The sequence below is a fragment of the Macrotis lagotis genome, chromosome 1 (genome assembly GCF_037893015.1).
Source record: "Macrotis lagotis isolate mMagLag1 chromosome 1, bilby.v1.9.chrom.fasta, whole genome shotgun sequence".
NCBI classification, from domain to species: domain Eukaryota; kingdom Metazoa; phylum Chordata; class Mammalia; order Peramelemorphia; family Peramelidae; genus Macrotis; species Macrotis lagotis.
Window position 1 is genome coordinate 373,515,593 of NC_133658.1, and position 18,253 is coordinate 373,533,845.

General features: G+C 36.0%; 1 protein-coding gene across 1 annotated transcript in view; it reads right to left on the reverse strand.

Annotated features, from left to right (window-relative positions):
* The window catches only part of RANBP17 (RAN binding protein 17), a 350,271-nt gene that overhangs the window by 46,023 nt on the left and 285,995 nt on the right, over positions 1 to 18,253 (reverse strand). Inside the window, 2 exon segments of the mRNA XM_074212426.1 lie at positions 13,486 to 13,568; positions 16,244 to 16,351. Of these exon segments, the coding sequence (XP_074068527.1) occupies positions 13,486 to 13,568; positions 16,244 to 16,351 (191 nt within the window).

The window sequence follows — 18,253 nt, forward strand, 5'->3', positions numbered from 1 at the left end:
GGTCACAGAGGTAGGAAGTAGTAGACTGGAAATTCAGTACTTGAATTCTACTACAACTCTTCCTTTCTTAGATGGAACATTTATGAGTTTGTTTTCCTTTGTATACTCTTTCAGGCTGGTGTGGCTGTGCATGAAATTAATGCTTGTGCATGGTGGACTATAAATGAGAGGGTCTTGAAGGGCCTGATTCTATACTTTCTGCCTGACCCCACCTAGTTGCCTCTAGATAGTCTTGTACCAAATTCAATACAAGCAAATAAAAATGTATGGATTCATAAGACTTTAGCTCAAGAGCCTGAAGAAACCTCAGAGGCCATCTACTTCATTTATTTCACTTTACAGACTATGAAACTGTGCTGGAGAGTTATCAAGTGACTTCTCTCATATCACATAGGGAGTAAGCATCAAAGGTGGATTTTGAAGTCAGTTCCCATGACTATTAAAGCCACTGACTGCTCTTTTCAGTGTACTGCTCCCTTCTTATTCCATTTGGTTTGGATTAAATTGAATATTCTTCTTGCACAAAAGCATATCTTTCCTGTGAAGTGGAAAAGATATAAGTGGTTTTCAGGACCTTTTTTGGGGGGGGGGTAGGGCAGGAAGTTTTAGATTTGGAATAGGCTAGGGGATGCTTCAGAAAACTTCTGTTTTCTGCTAGTACTACTAGCACTACTATATTACATTCTGGCCCCTGCCCTGCCACTACTACCAATTCTTTTTTTTTCTTTTTTTAAGTTTTTTTGCAAGGTAAACAGGTTTAAGTGGCTTGCCCAAGGCCACACAGCTAGGTAATTATTAAGTGTCTGAGACCGCATTTGAACCCAGGTACTCCTGACTCCAAGGCCGGTGCTTTATCTACTATGCCACTACGCCACCCCCACCACTACCAATTCTAACACCAGTATTTCTACAGCCCTTCCTATGTGCCAAGCATTCAGCTAACTGCTTTACAAATATTTTCTCATTTGATCCCCACAACCATTCTCCAAGGTGCAAGGAATTATTAATCCAATTTTACAACTGAGGAAACCGAGGCAAACAGAGTTCAAGTGATTTGCCTAGGGTAATATAACAAGAAGGTGTCTGAGGCACATACCTCCAGATGAGGCATTATATTTACTGTGCTATCTAGCTACATAGGTAAATCAGAATAAGCTTAATGCTGATTTAAATAAACAATTAACATATATTTATTGGTCACCTACTATATGTGAAATATTGTGTCACATGCTTTGCTATGTGCTAGGGTACAAATACAAAAAATGAAATAAAACTACTTTCAAGGAACTTATAGATTATTGGAGGAAGACATTATAAAAGTTTAGGACAAACACTGTGATTTTATTGGTATGGGGAACTTCTTGGATGAGGAAACTCCCCCAATGGAGGCCACTATCTTCTCTGCAACTCAGAAGTCTTACAGAGGTGCTCAGAGCTCTGGGAGGTTAAGACATATGTTTACAGTCACTCAACCAGTATGGACCAAGAAAGGAACTTTCACCTAAGGTCAGTTATCTTTCCACTATTTTAAACTACCTCATATAAATAAATATATAGTAAATGAATAAATATAAAATATAAGATATAAAAAAGGTTGCATCAAAGATAGGGCGAGATAGCACTAGCAATTGCTAAGAGATTTATATTTGTTTAAATTTTTCTAATCTTTAGACTTTAATATCCCTTGTCTCATAAAAATCATTAATTTCTATTTACTTCATTCTCAATTTTAAGGAGGCTGTTACTTGGGTAAAGTTTTGCACCTCTTGTACTAGGCAATTTATTCTCTTTCCAAGTCTTTCTTTTGAAGATCTCATTTCTTGTCTAATTCTTTCCTCTATCATTCTCATTTTATTTATAAGGTCATTTTAAAGTAAATCACAACAACCAAAACCAAAACCCTTTGGCTTCATTTCTTCTAGGAATCAGAGTTGACCTTGTATCCAAATGTGCATGGTTTTTTGTTTTTAATTTTTTTCCAATTATATGCAAAGGTAATTTTCAACATTCATCCATTTGCAAGTTTATGAGTTCCACATTTTTCTACCACCCTCCTTTTCTCTCTCCCTATATCAATTAACTATCTTGTAAAAGCTGTACATATGTAATCGTGATTAACCTATTTTCACATTTGTCATGTTGTGAAAGATGAATTGGAACTATGGGGGAAAACAATGAAAAAGAAAGAAAAAACAAAAGAAATTTTAAAAAGTGAACAAAATATGTTCTGTGCTGCATTTAGATTCTATGTTTTGTTTTTCGGGATGTGGATGTCATTTTTCATAACAGGTCTCTCAAGATTGTCCTTGATCACTGAACTGCTAAGAGGAGCTACATCCATCAAGTTGACCATCTCACAGTGTTGCCAATAATGTGTAAATGTTCTCCTGGTTCTGCTCACTTCTCTCAGCATTAGTTCTTGAAAATCTTCAAGTTTTTCCTAATGTCTGATCATTATTTCTTACAGAACTTCATAACATTCATATGCCATATTTTTTTGAGGCTTTGATTATAGGTATGTGGGGGACTATCTATCTTTTTTTTTTTTTGGCAAGGTAATGGGGTTAAGTGGCTTGCCCAAGTCTACACAACTAGGTAACTATTAAGTGTCTGAGGCTGTATTTGACTCCAGGGCTGGTGCTCTATCCACTGTGCCACCCAGTTGCCCTGGGAGCTATCTCTTCACTTATCTCTGTGACCATAAGATTTTTATGCTTTTTTTTGGGGGGGGGGGAGGCTTACTTGTTTTTTTTTTTTTTAACCTTATCTGTAATATTGGGCAGGCTCTTTGTATTTTTAGAAGGACTGACATGGTCCTAGCCTGTCTACTCTGGGAGCCTGAAGCTGTTCTCTTCTCACAGGGGTGGTTCAGGCTAGGGAGGTCCAAACTTTCAATGCTTTCTTGGATCGAGGGAATGATCTGATCATTACCTTCCTGGACTATCCACGTATTAGATCTTGGTTCTGGTTAGGAAAAGCTGCAGGAGAGCATTGCTGGTCCCTGCTAATTAACATCTCTGAGACTGAGCCTTGTAAGGCCTATCCCCAGTCAGAGTCTGGAAGATGAACCCTCAAATCTACTCAAGTTGGAGTAAGAACACTGATGGATTTTTCCTGGTCTGAATCTAGGGGTTGAATATGTGCTTCCTCTGTGAAGTCAAAGTAACAGTACTGCAGGCCTGCCCTTATTCTGTACTGCATTGGTCATTTGTCTGTGGGTGGAATTTGTGATCTCAGGCTGGAAAAAAAATGATCTCTATAGTTTCTCCTTAGATTTTCTGATCACTCTTTGGTCTGGGAGTAGTTGTGGGAAGAGTTGGGTTGTGCTACTTCTTCCTAATCTGCCATCTTTGCTGACTGGTCCAGCAATCCTGGGGATTAGGAAAGTCTCCAGGAAGGTGGTGCTTCTTTGAGGTGGAGAAGGGTAGTGTATGGGGGCTAGCTGGTGCAAAGGCACAGAGATAGAAAACTGAATGGATATGTGAAGAAAGGGGAGAAGGCCAGTTTGATTGGACTTCAGAGTAGAAAAAGGGTCAAGCTTTCAAAGCTAAATGAAGGTTACAGGAAGCCAAATACCTCTTTGAACTCTCAGACTGTTCATTCCACTGCCCCCAATATCAGTTATGTACCAGGACTTTTTCTGCAGACAGCTCTTGGTTGCTCTGGTTGCAAGTCACTAGTTAGTCAACAAGTATTCAAGGGCTTGCTCCTATGCAAGGGACTGGGCTAATTAAGTACCAGAGATATAGAGAAAGTCAGAAAATAGCCTCTGCTCTCAAAGCTCATAATCTAACTGAGGAGAAAAATGGAAAGGAGTTAAATAGAAATAAGATGCCTATAGGAGCAATTTCAATATTCCAGGGGTAAGATAAGCATTCTTGTTGTCCCAGACATTTAACTACAAGATACTTTGATGAGTATTCTGATGAGATTACAGATATATGTCCTGGCAACATATCATATCATGGTAATCCCTGGATGAGGAGTCAGAAGATTGGATTCCTCATCTTCAAAACTAAAGGTAAATAATGTCTTCTATCTATATCTGACAAGGCTGTTATGAGGATCAAATAGATAAAACAAATGCTTGACTATGTCTTTTTATTTGTCACTTTAAAGTCATTTAAAGTCCTTAGACCTAGTTTAAATATCCATTTCTATGCAAATTAAAGCATCTCTGAGATACCACCTCACACCTCTCAGATTGGCCAATATGACCATAAAGGACAACGATCAATTTTGGAAGGGATGTGGGAAATCTGGGACACTAATATATTGGTGAACCTGTGAACTCATCCAACCTTTCTGGAGAGCAATTTGGAATTACACCCAAATGACAACAAAAATATGCATACCCTTTGATTCAGCAGTATCACTACTGGGTCTATACCCTGAAGAGATGATGAAAAAAGGGTAAAAACATCATTTGTACAAAAATATTCATAGCAGCCCTGTTTGTGGTGGCAAAAAAATTGGAAATTAAGTGAATGGCCTTCAATTGTGGAATGGCTTAACAAACTGTGGTATATGTATGTCATGGAACACTATTGTTCTATTAGAAACCAGGAGGGAATGGGAATTCAGAGAAGCATGGAAGGATTTTCATGAACTGATGCTGAGCAAGATGAGCAGAGCCAGAACATTTTATTTTAATTGTTTTTTTTTTTTTGCAAGGCAATGGGATTAAGTGGCTTGCCCAAGGCCACACAGTTAGGTAATTATTAAGTGTTTGAGGTTGGATTTGAACTCAGGTACTCCTGACTCCAGGGTGGGTGTTCTATCCACTGAACCACCTAGCTGCCCCCGAACCAGAAGAGTATTGTACACCCTAATAGCAACATGTGGGTGATGATCAACCTTAATGGACTTGCTTATTCCATCAGTGCAACAATCAGGCACAATTTTGGGGTATCTGTGATGGAGAATACCATCTGTATCCAGAGAACAATTTGTGGAGTTTGAACAAAGACCAAATTTTTTATACTTTATTTTTCTTCCTTAAGGATGTGATTTCTCTCATCACATTCAACTTAGATCAATGTACAGCATGGAAACAATGTAAAGACTAACATACTGCATTCTATGGGGGATGGGAGGGGAAAGCAAGATTAGGGGAAAAATTGTAAAATTCAAAAAAATAAAAATCTTTTATTAAAAAAATATTCATTTCTAGTTGTTCTACATACCACTCTGTTCCCTATGTTCTTCATTCCAGCCAAACTTGCCTTTTGGCTATTCATTTTCTATCTCTGGGTTTTGGTCCAGGTCTCATGGTTAGAATGTTCTCCCTCTTTACTCTGCCTTTAGAATTCCTTCTGTTCTTCACAGCTCAGTTCAAATGCCACTTCCTTACCTGTGGTCTTTCTTGATCTCCCTATATGCTTGCATCCCACCCTTGACAATGACCTTGTATTTTTATTTCTCTATATGTTTTGACTGTGTTGGGCCCTCCCACAGTTCTTTGAGAGCAGGCCTTTCTTGATCTCCTCAAATGTTCATATTCCTTCCTTGACAATGACTTTAAATGTCTTTCTGTCTGTGTTATGTCTGCGTTGGTCCCTTCCATAGTTTATTGAGATCAGGCATTATTTTATCTTTACCTTTGTATTTCAAGCTCCTGACTCAAAGCAGACACTGATAGATGTGAATCACAGGATCTTCAGATGGATGGAACTTTAAAGATAATCAACTTTAACCCTATCATCTTAGAGATAAGAAAACAGAAATGCAAAGAGTGAAATTTCTCATTCAAGTTCAGTAGGCAATAAGACTCCAGGTCTTCTGACCAAACATGTGGCTTTTGTTATCTGTTAACTAAGAGAAGAATAAGGAAAACCGGTGATGGTGATTTTTACTGCAGTAATGACACTGCTTTATCAGTACAGAGAGGTAGGATGGCTCCATTCAAGATCTAGGAGTCAGAATAAGCATGTAATGAGGCAGGAATGTAGAAAAGGCCATGTTAATATCAGAATGCTGTGTTAGGTGCTTGAGACAAAGATTTTACATGTAAACACTGTAATTCCCACATAAACAGCTGATGATGCTTCAGAATTGAAGCAAACAAAATTTAGCTGTAGAACTTTTAGGGAAATAGGACCTTTAAACTCAAATTTAAGGTATTTTAAAAAGGAATTTTTGGTAGGAACAATATTTTCACCTTTTTTCCCATGTGAGTTAGACTAATTTTTTCTTAAAAGGTATTAATACCATCCTTGAGTCTTGGTTGGCTCAGGGAACCAAAAAATTCAGACTTCTGACTTGAATACAGAGCTGCTCTGGTAAACTCCAGGGGTACTACGGTGCTTAGCTGGTGGATCATAATGTAAGACTCTGGGAAGGAAGTTTCATTCAACTGAATTAATTCTCACTGTCTTCAATACTTATCCATGGTGAATATCATTCTCCTGCTATATGGTTAACTGCCAAATGACTTGAAAGTATTTATTTATATGAATTAACAAATAGGTGACTGGTGGAGCCAGACTCAGCCCCCAAAAGAAGTTATATGTGTATATTTGGAAGGTATCAGGCACCTTTAAAATGAAAATTCCCTTAACTACATCCACAACCTAAACCAGAGGGCCACATTAGAGTTAGTTTACAGACACTGTTTCAGTTTTAATTGTAAGAAGATGCCCCAAAGAAAGCATGCCAAATAACTGTAAAAACTTATATTACACCAATACACTTAGAATAAAATAAATCAAAGAGACTGGAAAGTGTTAGAAACTGGTAATAGGGGAACAAATAGGAGAACCTTCTATTTTAAGTTGGAAATGGACTGGTTTTGGCCAAAGATAACTGTAGCTTTTTAATTTTACTTTCTGAAAATACTAGGTCAATCAGTTAAAAAGCATTTACTGAAGGTCTCTCAAACACTAAACTGAAGTAGCAGATGTGGTAGTGAATCTAATAAGTGGTTCCATCTCAGATATTTAAATACACCAATTAGTATCTACAGGTCATGGAATCACAGAATGTTTGAAGAGAAAGGGCCTTTAGAGGTCATTAAATATATCCTCATTTTACAGATAAGGAAACTGAGATGCCAAAGACTTGTTAGATGGTGTAGGAGAAGCAGTGTCTTAACCTTTTCATCCAGGTAGGTTAGGCTAGTTTTTCTTAAAAGGTATTGGGACATCCCTCTGGACTTGTTTGGTTCTTGTGAACTAAGCGCTCAGTTTGTTGAGGCCATTTCCCCACTGCCAATGTGCAAAGTGGCCATTAGAACCCAGAGCAAGTGTGAAAGCTGGCAGTGAGCTCTGGTAGCTGAAGTATCTTGGTGTCCTCAGTGCCCATCCTTGATGGAAGTTGAAGAAAGGCAAATTTAGTTTTAACATAAGGAAAAACTTCGTAATAATCAGTGCCATCCAAAAGTGGAACAGGCTTTGTATGGAGGTAGAGGAGGTAGAAGGTCTTTAAACAAAGGCTAGATAACCTTCAAATGAAGGCTATATTATAGGTAGATTGTAGAAGAGATTTCTGTCCAGGTAAAGGTTGGACTAGATGTTATTTGAGGGCCCTTTCTGATGCTTAAAATTCTATGATGCTTTTACATCCTCCTTCAAGTAACCTTTAGAGTAATAAAAGTGATTAACACTGATAAGATAATAAATCTTTTTTTTGAGTCCTAAGTATAAGTATAAAAGAGAAATGATTTTGAAAAGTTTTATATACCATTCTATTTTTGATAAACTCTTAAGGACAGGGATCGTTTTGTTTGTGTTCCCTTGGTGCTTGGCACAATATTCTCCATAAAGTATATAGGTCTGCTGAATTGAGCTGAATAAAATATGAATTCAATAGGGAGAGACCCTTACATGAAAGAATTTAGATTTAAACCCTTTTGTTTAGCAAATGATCATCCTTAATAATAGTTTTGTAAATTAGGGTTTTCATTTATTGGATTTTCTTATATCAGGGTCCATGTCTACTCCCAAGGAAGAAATAATGGTAGGTCTGCACTAGCCAGTTTCATGAACAGAATTATAATTTTCCTTTCCATGCACTCCTCAACCAACAGATGTCACCAAAGATGCCAGTACCCAGAGGGTAGTAGGAAAAGAATTAGGCAAATGGAAACTGAGCATAAGAAACATCCAGTTCTTAAAACTGAGGACTAGGTTTCAAAAGTAATAACATTTATTACACTGCATGCAACATTTTAACCAAAAATTTAAAAAAGAAATGTTCTTTTATTAAGTTGCTCAGGCTGAATGGATTACAACACTAAGTTTTGAAATACATGTTCTAGAAGCAATTTAAAACTCATTAGAAATAATAGGCTCGGGCTACTGGAAAATGTGGTAAAATTTAATCCTCATCCAAATGTTACCTGGGCTGTGAGAACAGGAAATTGTTTTGTGCTACTGTGGCTAACCTCACTGCTGACCCTGAGCTGTAACTGCTACAACAGCTGAAAGCTGAAGCAAAATTAAAAACTTACATCAAAGTATATCATGACAGAATGTAGATAAATAAAAAAGCATATTGAAAGTATTATTTTTCTGCCAGTCTCTCCTAGCAGAGGTAGAGGTGTTGCTAAAAATGTAAAAACAAACAGTCCACTGGCATATAAAGAAGATAGACCTTTCTCTCCCTCTCAGTATTACAAACCAATGACTACACAAATATTGCCTGTGGCGAGAGGTAATTAGAGATAAAACACAATGAGTAAGGGGACAAAAAGGATTATATTCCCTCCACCCTACTAAAATGGCAATCATCTCTTTCTTCCTTGGCTTTCTCTTTTTTTTATCTCAATTGAGACTTCCTTGGCCTCCCCTTTTGTATCCTCCCATTCCATAAACGCTAATTGGTACTACGCCCCTCCTCCTTTATGGGCATTCTCTCCTGGACCCCTCTCAATTCGGCTTCCATCTCCTGTATTTCATGCAAACCACTTGTCAGAGCTGCTGATGTCCAGGATCAAAGGGCATTTGAGCACCTGAGCCTTAACTCCTTCAAGTATGAGTTGACAAATCTTAGAGAGTCCATGTTTATAATATCACCTCTATCCAGCCTATTCTCTCACTCACATGGCCACCCCTGAGTTTAGAAGCTCCTTATTTTTAGACTGGACTATGGCCATAATCTCTTAAGTGGTCTACTTCCAATTTATCCTCCACACAACTGCCAAAATAATTCTAAAATCACGGATTTGTAACAAAAAGAGAATTTATAAGCTATCCTGTTCAACTTCCTCATTTTACAGATAAAAATACTGAGGCCCAGAAAGGTCTGAATTGTAATTTTAACCTAGATCTTTCATATTCCAATGTGGAATCTCCTTCACCAGCTACTTCTCAAAAAGAATCAGTCAGTAAATAAATGTTCACATTTATATCGAGCCTTAAGGTTTTCATAATACCTTATACCCATTAATTAATTTGATCCCAACACAACCCTGTGTCTCTAGAGGATTGTTGTTATCTGATCAAGTCCTCCCCTTGCTCAAGAATCTTCAATGGCTCCTTATTCCTTGTAGACATAGATACTTCTGATTGTCATTTAAAGACCTTCATAATCAGGCCACAGACTACTTTTCCAGGCTTTTTTTCACATTACTCTCATTCACATTTTCTTAAGTTTTAGCCAAAGTAGCTTACTGTATATTCCATAAATCCATATTCTACAGCCTGTCTTTGATCTTTCACAGACCTATGTTAAATACTTTACTGACAATGCATTCTTTCCTCATTTATCTCTATAATCCTTGTCTTTCTTCCCTTGAAGCTCAATTTATATTTTATCTTCTAGGAAAAGTCTCTATGGAATCCTCCTATTATTAATGATTTCTTCAACTTCAAATTCGATCATATTTATTTACTTATGAGCATCTTACACCATACATACATGCATAGAAGACAGTTAACTTCCTGAGGGAAGGTCTACACCTAGTGCCATGCCTTGCAATAGTAGGTACTTAATAAAGATTTATTTATTCATTGTTATTATTATTATTATTATTATTATTATTATTATTATTATTATTATTGGCTTTTGCAAGGCAATGGAGTTAAGTGACTTGCAGAAGGTCACAAAGCTAAGCAAATATTAGTGTCTGAGGCCTGATTTGAACTCAGGTCCTCCTGACTTCAGGGCTGGCACTCTATCCACTACTTGCCTCCTTAACAAAGATTTACTGAATTGATTTATAGCTATATTTAGATATAAATATATCCATGAATTTATTTATATCATATGTATATATATATATCTTGAATTGATTTATATCTGATTTTTTTAAATCATCAAGAGCTTCTCATTAACCTCTCTAATATTAACTTCCAGGGAGAAAACCAATTTTGTTCTCATTTGTTCCTTCATTCTCTGCTGATTCTGATATAATGTTTTTAGAGGTTTTGGTTCCACCTTCTAGGGTCACATTAATTACATTACTCACCTCCTCTACATAAGAGTCTTACAGATATCTGAAGAGCTACCATGTTTCAGCTAAATCTTCTGAGTTACCAAACTAGTTGTAGTATTATGAAATACAGTTTCCATCATCTATAGAACTTTGAATTTCATGAATTCAAAACTACTTAATACTCTTCCATAAAGAGAAAACTCATTATTCTCATTTTATATGTTCACTATGAGAGGAATAAAATGATAGACTTTACCAGCACTAAAACTAAACCTGTAAGAAACATTTCTTTTAAAAGCAATGCCTCAAGACACTTTCCCTGCCAATTTTTGGGTGATTCATAGAACTTGCTTTTCCAGAAATGAGAGGTCAACTACACTAGTTCTGTTTGGCAACATATTTAAGGGTCTCTAGACAACAGAAACTTCTTAGTCCTGTATTTATCATAGAGTAGGCATTGGTAAAGCTCCAAAGGAGAATTTCTCCTACTGTGCTGGTCATCATCACACTTTCAACTTTATCCTTCTAAGTTAGTTTTTCAGTTTTGAGATGTATGAATCTAAAGCAGTCAGTTTTATGGGGTGAAAAAATAACAACAAAGAAATGACCATGGTGGCTGCCATAATATAAAATCCTATGGTGTTAGAGCCCCATAATTCTCCATTCTCCCTCCTTATAATGCTATTGACCAACCAGGATTGGCTTTCAGATCTGTCATCAAATGTACTTCAATGGTTTTTCTTTATGAAGGTACTTTTCTAGTAGGATGCAAGCTCCATCACAGATACTGTTCCAGTAGGATATAAGCTTATAGGCAGAGATTAGTTTCATTGTCTTTTTATCTCCAGGGACTAGCATATAGAAAGTGCTTAATAAATGCTTGTTAAATTGAACTATATTTTCTTTTCATGTTGAGTCTTCTTTTGTCCCAAGTGATATTGTCTTATTTTATTTTATAGGTTTGTTGGTAGACTCTGAGGAAATACTGATATCTCAATGGGTGTCTGATTAGTTTTTTTTGGTAACTACTCATTTGGATTTGCTCAATGGAGCCTGTCTTGGTATCCTTTGTCCCTGGTATAGAAAAAAATGCTGTTGGCTTGACCAAGCCCAGTTATTAAGCCTTAGTTATTAAGAATTGTCATCCATAAACAATTGAAACCAATTTTAGAAAGTAGTGCTAAGTAGGGAAGGTGAGCTGAGGGGGAAAGAATCAAAGGTGACAGATTAGATAATGAAGTAGTCAGCTAGTAAAATGGAATACTGGTGCCACCCTAGAAGGAAGCACTGATAACTAAGTTCTGTGATCAAAGATATATTAACCTCAGGAGAGAAATGAGAGCAGAAGTCTACAATGGAGGTAGTGCAGTAGAACAAGTACGGAATTTGAATCAGAAAATCTAGGTTCAGATTCTAGTTCAGATACTTATTGCTTGAGTGACCTTAGCCCAGTTGCTTAACCTCTCTTGGGCTCTTTATCTGTGAAAGATTTTGTCTACTACTAAAACTGTATTCCTATGACTTTCAGATTATTTTGTTGAGAGGATAAAATAGGCTTGTGGTCCAAGCAGTTTAATTCATCTTTTGTCATTAAGGAATCTCATGATTAAATATAAATTGCAAGCACAACTTAATTTATTCAAGATGTATCCATTTCTAGTTTTAAGAGGTAAAGAGTTTTTTATTGTCTAAATCTTCTACAATGTATGCTCGAGAACAGATGCAAAAGTTGTGGCTACATACTTGCTTGTACAGATGGAAATAAGAGAGCGACAAGTTTATTAGAAAGTAGATTTACTTTGAATCATTTGCTCCTGTCCTAAATAAAGGCTTTCTGCAGTCTTCATACCCTGACTGTCTCCACATACTACAAATCAAATGTGTAATTACATCTAAGCATCTTTTAACACAGAGGCTTGTAGCACATACAAATTCAAGTCCCAGAATGTGTCTTGAACTGCAGTAAAAACAATTTAAAACATTTGTTTTTCTTCTAAAAACAAAGTAATAGCATTTTTATGGTCGTTCCCACTCTCATGCACTTAAAATGGATTTACAAAATTTTGTGAAATCCTTTTCTATGTATTCTGAAATAAAAATTTGAAGATAACTTCTGAAATTCCACACGATTATTTGGAGTTGCCTCTTGTTCTTGAAAGATGTGTGAATACAGTGGGTGCCCAAAGAAAATGGAGACAAGAGGACAATATCATTTCCTTGGCAGAAAACTATTTTCTCCATCTTGTCTAACTCTAAAGATGAGGCTAATGTCCCAATGGTGCAGAAACAACTTGCTGTGATTTTGACTAATGAAATTGTATGACTTGACAAGTAGGAAGGATCATGATACACAACTACGAACCAAAGGATTACACTCATGAAGTTCCAGACCATACGGGGTTAGATAAAAATCTCTAATTTATAATTGTCTCTGGGGAGAACTGTCATAAGATTAGGAATAATCCCAAAAGTCTCAGTGCAGTTTAAAGCCTGAATAGCTTAAAACTGTACTAATCCTTTTAGGACAGCATGTACAATGTCTGTTCAGATGGGTACTCATCTAATTTAGTGGGGAGATTAAAGGACTGGGAATCAAAAAATCTGGGCTCTAGTCTCACTTCTGCCCTATGCTCAGCAAATCATGAAGCCACCATGGGTTTTATTCAGTTTTTTCTTTCAGAAAATGAAGGGTTAGAATTCCTTGACCTTTATGTTCCCTTTTAAAATTTTCACTTCATTTACTGAAATCCTTTATTCAAATTTCACTGCTTCTGGTGGCTTTTGGATTCAATGAACCTAAATATACTTTGGACTGCACTGTTCTGAATGTCCCACTAACTTTTGAATATTCTATCCAGTGCATTCCCATTACTGTTTTATCCACAGGAGGCTCAGCATGTTGGTCTGGCATGATTTGTGGTTAAAGGCAAGCTTCTTATTTCTCCTGATTCCTAAATGATGGCCACGCCACTTTTCGCACTCCTATTACCTACTCCACAAATCCATAAAGATGCGAAGGTTCAAAGGAAAAAGATAACTAACATCTTTCTTTCCTCCAAAGAGAGATAAAGAGTTATACTGCCAAGACAAATATGGAAAAAGATGCTCACCATAAGTGCAAATCATTTTACTAGCCTCTCTGAAGAGAAGAATTCCATTAGGAGATGATACATCAAAATTCAAACGCTGGGACCTGAAAAATAATGTCTCCAAATTAGACTACATGCAAAGACAAAGAAAAGAGACACAGGTTTAAAAAGCTCAGTGATTTCTTCTATTAGAATATTGCAGTAACAGCATGGATACATTTTTTAAAAATGTCTGAATAATACATGTAATAATACCTAGTGCTGTGCCTTGTACATACTAGGAATTCAACACCAGTCATTATTTGTATAATAAATGGATATTGACCCTCACTTGAGGGTCACTGGCAAAATTGGAATGACAAGTTCCTCCCTAAAGAAAAGGGAAGAATTAAAGAAAGAAGCTTATTTGTTGCTTTAGTGATCAAATTCTTATCTGCCCCTTAATGTGGATGTTGAAAGAGTGGTGTTTTTGTTGACCACAAACACTGTCACAACTCCAAAAACAAAATCTGAAACTTTTCATACCTCAGAATATTTTTTTTATCATTTTTAACATTCAGAAACAGTTTCCTCTAAATTTCTCAGATTTCCAAATTGCCCACCATTTTCATTTTGGTATAAGGACAGAACACTAAAATTTTCCTTCAATGTAGTGATTCAAATTGTTTTTATTCTTTACCTGCTGAACTATATTGGACACTTTCCACTATTATCACTTTTTGGAATATGGACATTCCCAGGTTAAACTGTATGTGAATGCTTTGCAGTTAATGAATGCAAACAGGTATATGTATGTATGCCTAGCTACGAGTGAGAACTATATACTGTGTCTTTATTTACCTTGAATGCAATTCACACAACATACAGCTTGTGTCATTTTTTAAAGATCCAAATGTGATAGATGTAAAACTCAAATCTCTCTTCAATATTGTACTTGTATAATGAAACACTAGATACCTAGTAACATACTTTAACCATGTCAAACTCTAGAGAAGTCTGTAATCTAGACTGTATACAATGTGAGAAAGGAGGCACCAACATTATAAGTTCTCCAAAGAGAATACAGTCATTTCTCTTCATTCTACCAAATGAAAACTAGTTTGAATATGAAAGTTGCTCCACGTGCTGCTCTGGCATGCCCTTTTTAATTTTATATCACTTGGCTTTGGGTTGCTCTGAATCACATTCTTCTATATGTTGGTCTTTAACAAAAATAACAAAACTTTTAAATACATTGAAATTAAAATGAAGAAATCAACTAAAAGGAATTTTTGCAGTAATTAAGGTAAAAACAGAGACACTGCCCCCCCCCCCCCCAGACCTTGCTTAAAAGTGACATTGTCAGGAATAGATTTCTTAGTTGTTCTGCCTATTATATATTTCTCTAATGTAATGGAATGAAACAGCATGCTTATGAATGTATGTATATATGTATATGTGCAAATGTTTTTTACTTTGATCCAAGATGAAATTTCTTGTTAAAGCAAAGATTTATGTGTATATATATATTTCTTCTCTATCTCTTCAGACTACATACAGACTTAAAGCCTGATTAGCCTGTTTTCATATTTTTCTTTTTTGAGAAAGTCTATTTCCACCAGGAAAATAGGACTTAGAGGACCAAGATTATGTTGCAAATCATTTCTAAGCCCATCCAAAGTCAGTAAAATATAAAAGCAATGCTTTTGCCCTTCAATGAATACATATTTATTTTATATAATTTTACATATTAATAATATTGATTGAATAAACCACTGAGATTTAATTAAGGAAAAACACTGGTTAGGTTTTAATAATAGAAAATATAGTCAATTTATCATGAACATTTGTAAGAAATCAATGAAACAAGTATTTTTTAAATGAAAGTCTTTAAGAAATTATACTTACATTTTGTTGATTTTTTGATTGCTTCAGAGTAAAATATTTGAATTACTGCTCCAGAAAATCCAGCATCTGATAGAAAATTAGAGCTCCAATATAAGCTCCTTTCTTGTCTGCACATCTCCCTTATAACATGCAGCTCACAAAGCGGAATTGATGAAACAGGATGGCTAAGTGACAGGTAATTTGGTGCTTAGCCACATTCACAATGACATAGTTTAAAGTGGTAATACCAATTATCATGTTACATTTTTTCCTCTTTTGTTCATTCAGTCATACCCTTTGTTGATATTTATATTGACAATATTTGAATATTTGATAGGCTATGCAAATTACAAGACAGGTCAGGGGATACTGAGAAGCATTACAATTGGCTTTTCAAACAAAAACTCTATGACTAAATCACACAAATGTATGAAGCGTGCTGATCTGGCTCTACTCCCAGCTCTGTCACCCTGTGACCTGAGGAGAATTATTTCTCTCTACTTTAATTTCCCCATTTGTAAACTGAGGAGCTTGGATTTGAGTATCTTTACGGTTCTTCCTGGTTCTGAAATTCAATTTTATATGTTGTAAAATAGTTATAGTATTTTCACCTGTGGTGAAATGTCCATTTTGAACTTCCTTAGGGTCTAATTACTCCTACATAACCAATATTTTTCTTCCTTCCTTCCTTCTTCCTTTCTTTGACTGTTTGCACAAATGTTTATTAGAAAAATTAATATAATTTAATTAGTTAAGGTATTTCTTCTTAATAAGGCAAAGATATGAGGAGAATATCCAAATCTTTCATTCCAGACTGTGAGTTAAATTTCAACTTTAACAAACATAAATGATAGAAAAGGTTATTTGCTAAACTGCAGATTACTGTTTAAATTTGTTTACTCCTATTTCTTACCTGTTTTGCATTAGTTCTGCCATTAATTTCAGGATGGGAGTTGTACATGCAGGTTCTTGGTACCATCGCTCGATAGCCTTCTGAAGAATAGGAAGGTATGTTGAGTAGCTTTTATAAAGTTTGTTAAAGAATACATGTATCAAATAAGAATCATTACCTCAAATTAAATCACTTTTTAGGGAGAATAGTATTTGTTACTCATCAGTTTTTTTTTAGGATTTTTGCAAGGCAAATGGGGTTAAGTGGCTTGCCCAAGGCTACACAGCTAGGTAATTATAAAGTGTCTTGAGACCGTATTTGAACCCAGGTACTCCTGACTCCAGGGCTGGTGCTTTATCCACTGCGCCACCTAGCCGCCCTACTCATCAGTTTCTTAAATACAAATGATGCCCATATATACAATATTTATTTTGTTTGAATCTATGATTTAACTAGTCAGCCAATTAATTATGTGCCAAACACTGGGCTAAACACTGAAGAAAAAAAAGGTAAAAAGGAAACCTAACAAAAATTCGGCCTCTGCTCTCAAGGTCTATTAGGGCAGACAATATGCAAACTATACAAAATATGCTGGATACACTGGGGATAGTCTCAGAAGGAAGGCTCTCAGATTCAGAAAGCCCAGGAAAGGTTCTTGTAGAAGGTGAGATTTTAAATGAGGCATATAGAAAGCCAGGGAAGTAGACAGCAAAGATGAGGGACAGAGAACAGGATACGGGGGAAAGAATCATTGAAACCACTTCAGTAGACACTCCCAGTGTGGACACTTCCTCTACCAATGCCATTCTCTATGACATAAGGTTTTGGAGCAAACTGCCCAGCATGCTGAGAGGCCCATGGTTAAGTAGTAGTAGTAGTAGTAGTAGTAGTAGTAGTAGTAGTAGTAGTAGTAGTAGTAGTAGTAGTAGTAGTTCTTTGTGTTTGAAGAGGACCATCTTGTCATATCTATGATGATGATTTGCAAGTAATAGTTGTCCTTCGTGTTTGAAGAGAACCATGTCATCAAAAATATGACATGACTTGCAAGTAGCAGTTGTTCTTTGTATTTGAAGAAGACTATGTCATCATATATATGATTTATTATGTTTATTAAAATGAGGGAAGTGTTATGCAAAGACATCCTTCTCATTGCTTTTTCCAGAATCATTTTACCCCTGATTTGATAGAAAACAGGTCTTCTGATGATATATGGATGTTATAGGCATCCTTGGTCTGATAGATATGGTTCCCTCCCATATCAGAGAGGAAACCGTGGTGCTCTAGCAAGTGATTTTCTGGTGACAAATTGGTGACCACATGGTATATCCAAGTCTTTCTCAATGGTCTAATCAGCAGTATGGTCTTTCTTCTTAGGTCTGGTCCTGGAACCCAAAGATTTTGGTTTCCTGGAATAATACTGACAGATGGCTAGTGGGTATCACTTATGTGGATATCAGAGGGAGAACCTGAATTTAATCTTTCTGACTCCAAGGCCTGTCTTCTACCATACTACATCTCTACTGCAAAGTATATTTTTTTCTTATTTTCTATATTACATAAAAGATAATGATCTGGCCTATTTTTGGCAAAAATGCTCCTATTCCAACTACAATCTGGTAAAGCATCAAGTGAATTTAAGTTTCCTACTTTAAGAAAATAAACATAGTCCAAGTTTTATTAGAAGGAAAAACAAAAACATCATCCAGCAACCAGCCAGGTCTACTCTATGAATCAATTCATGATCACTGTTATCAATAAAGGAATTACTAAACAAACTGATGTGGATGAAGATAATATAAGCTAAATGGATGATGCTTCAGCCTCCTAGAAGTGTATAGACTAGGACAAACAACACTGATACAAAAGGATAATCCAATGAAGATAGTGACTAAAAAAGAATACCAATTAGGCTGTATCAATAATTTCTGGGAGTATGTATCTAGATAGCCAAAATAAAAAACTGAAAGTTTCATTTCCTGATTGCTTTTGGTGAAAGTGTTGATTTAGCCTAGTTCATGCTGTATGAAATCA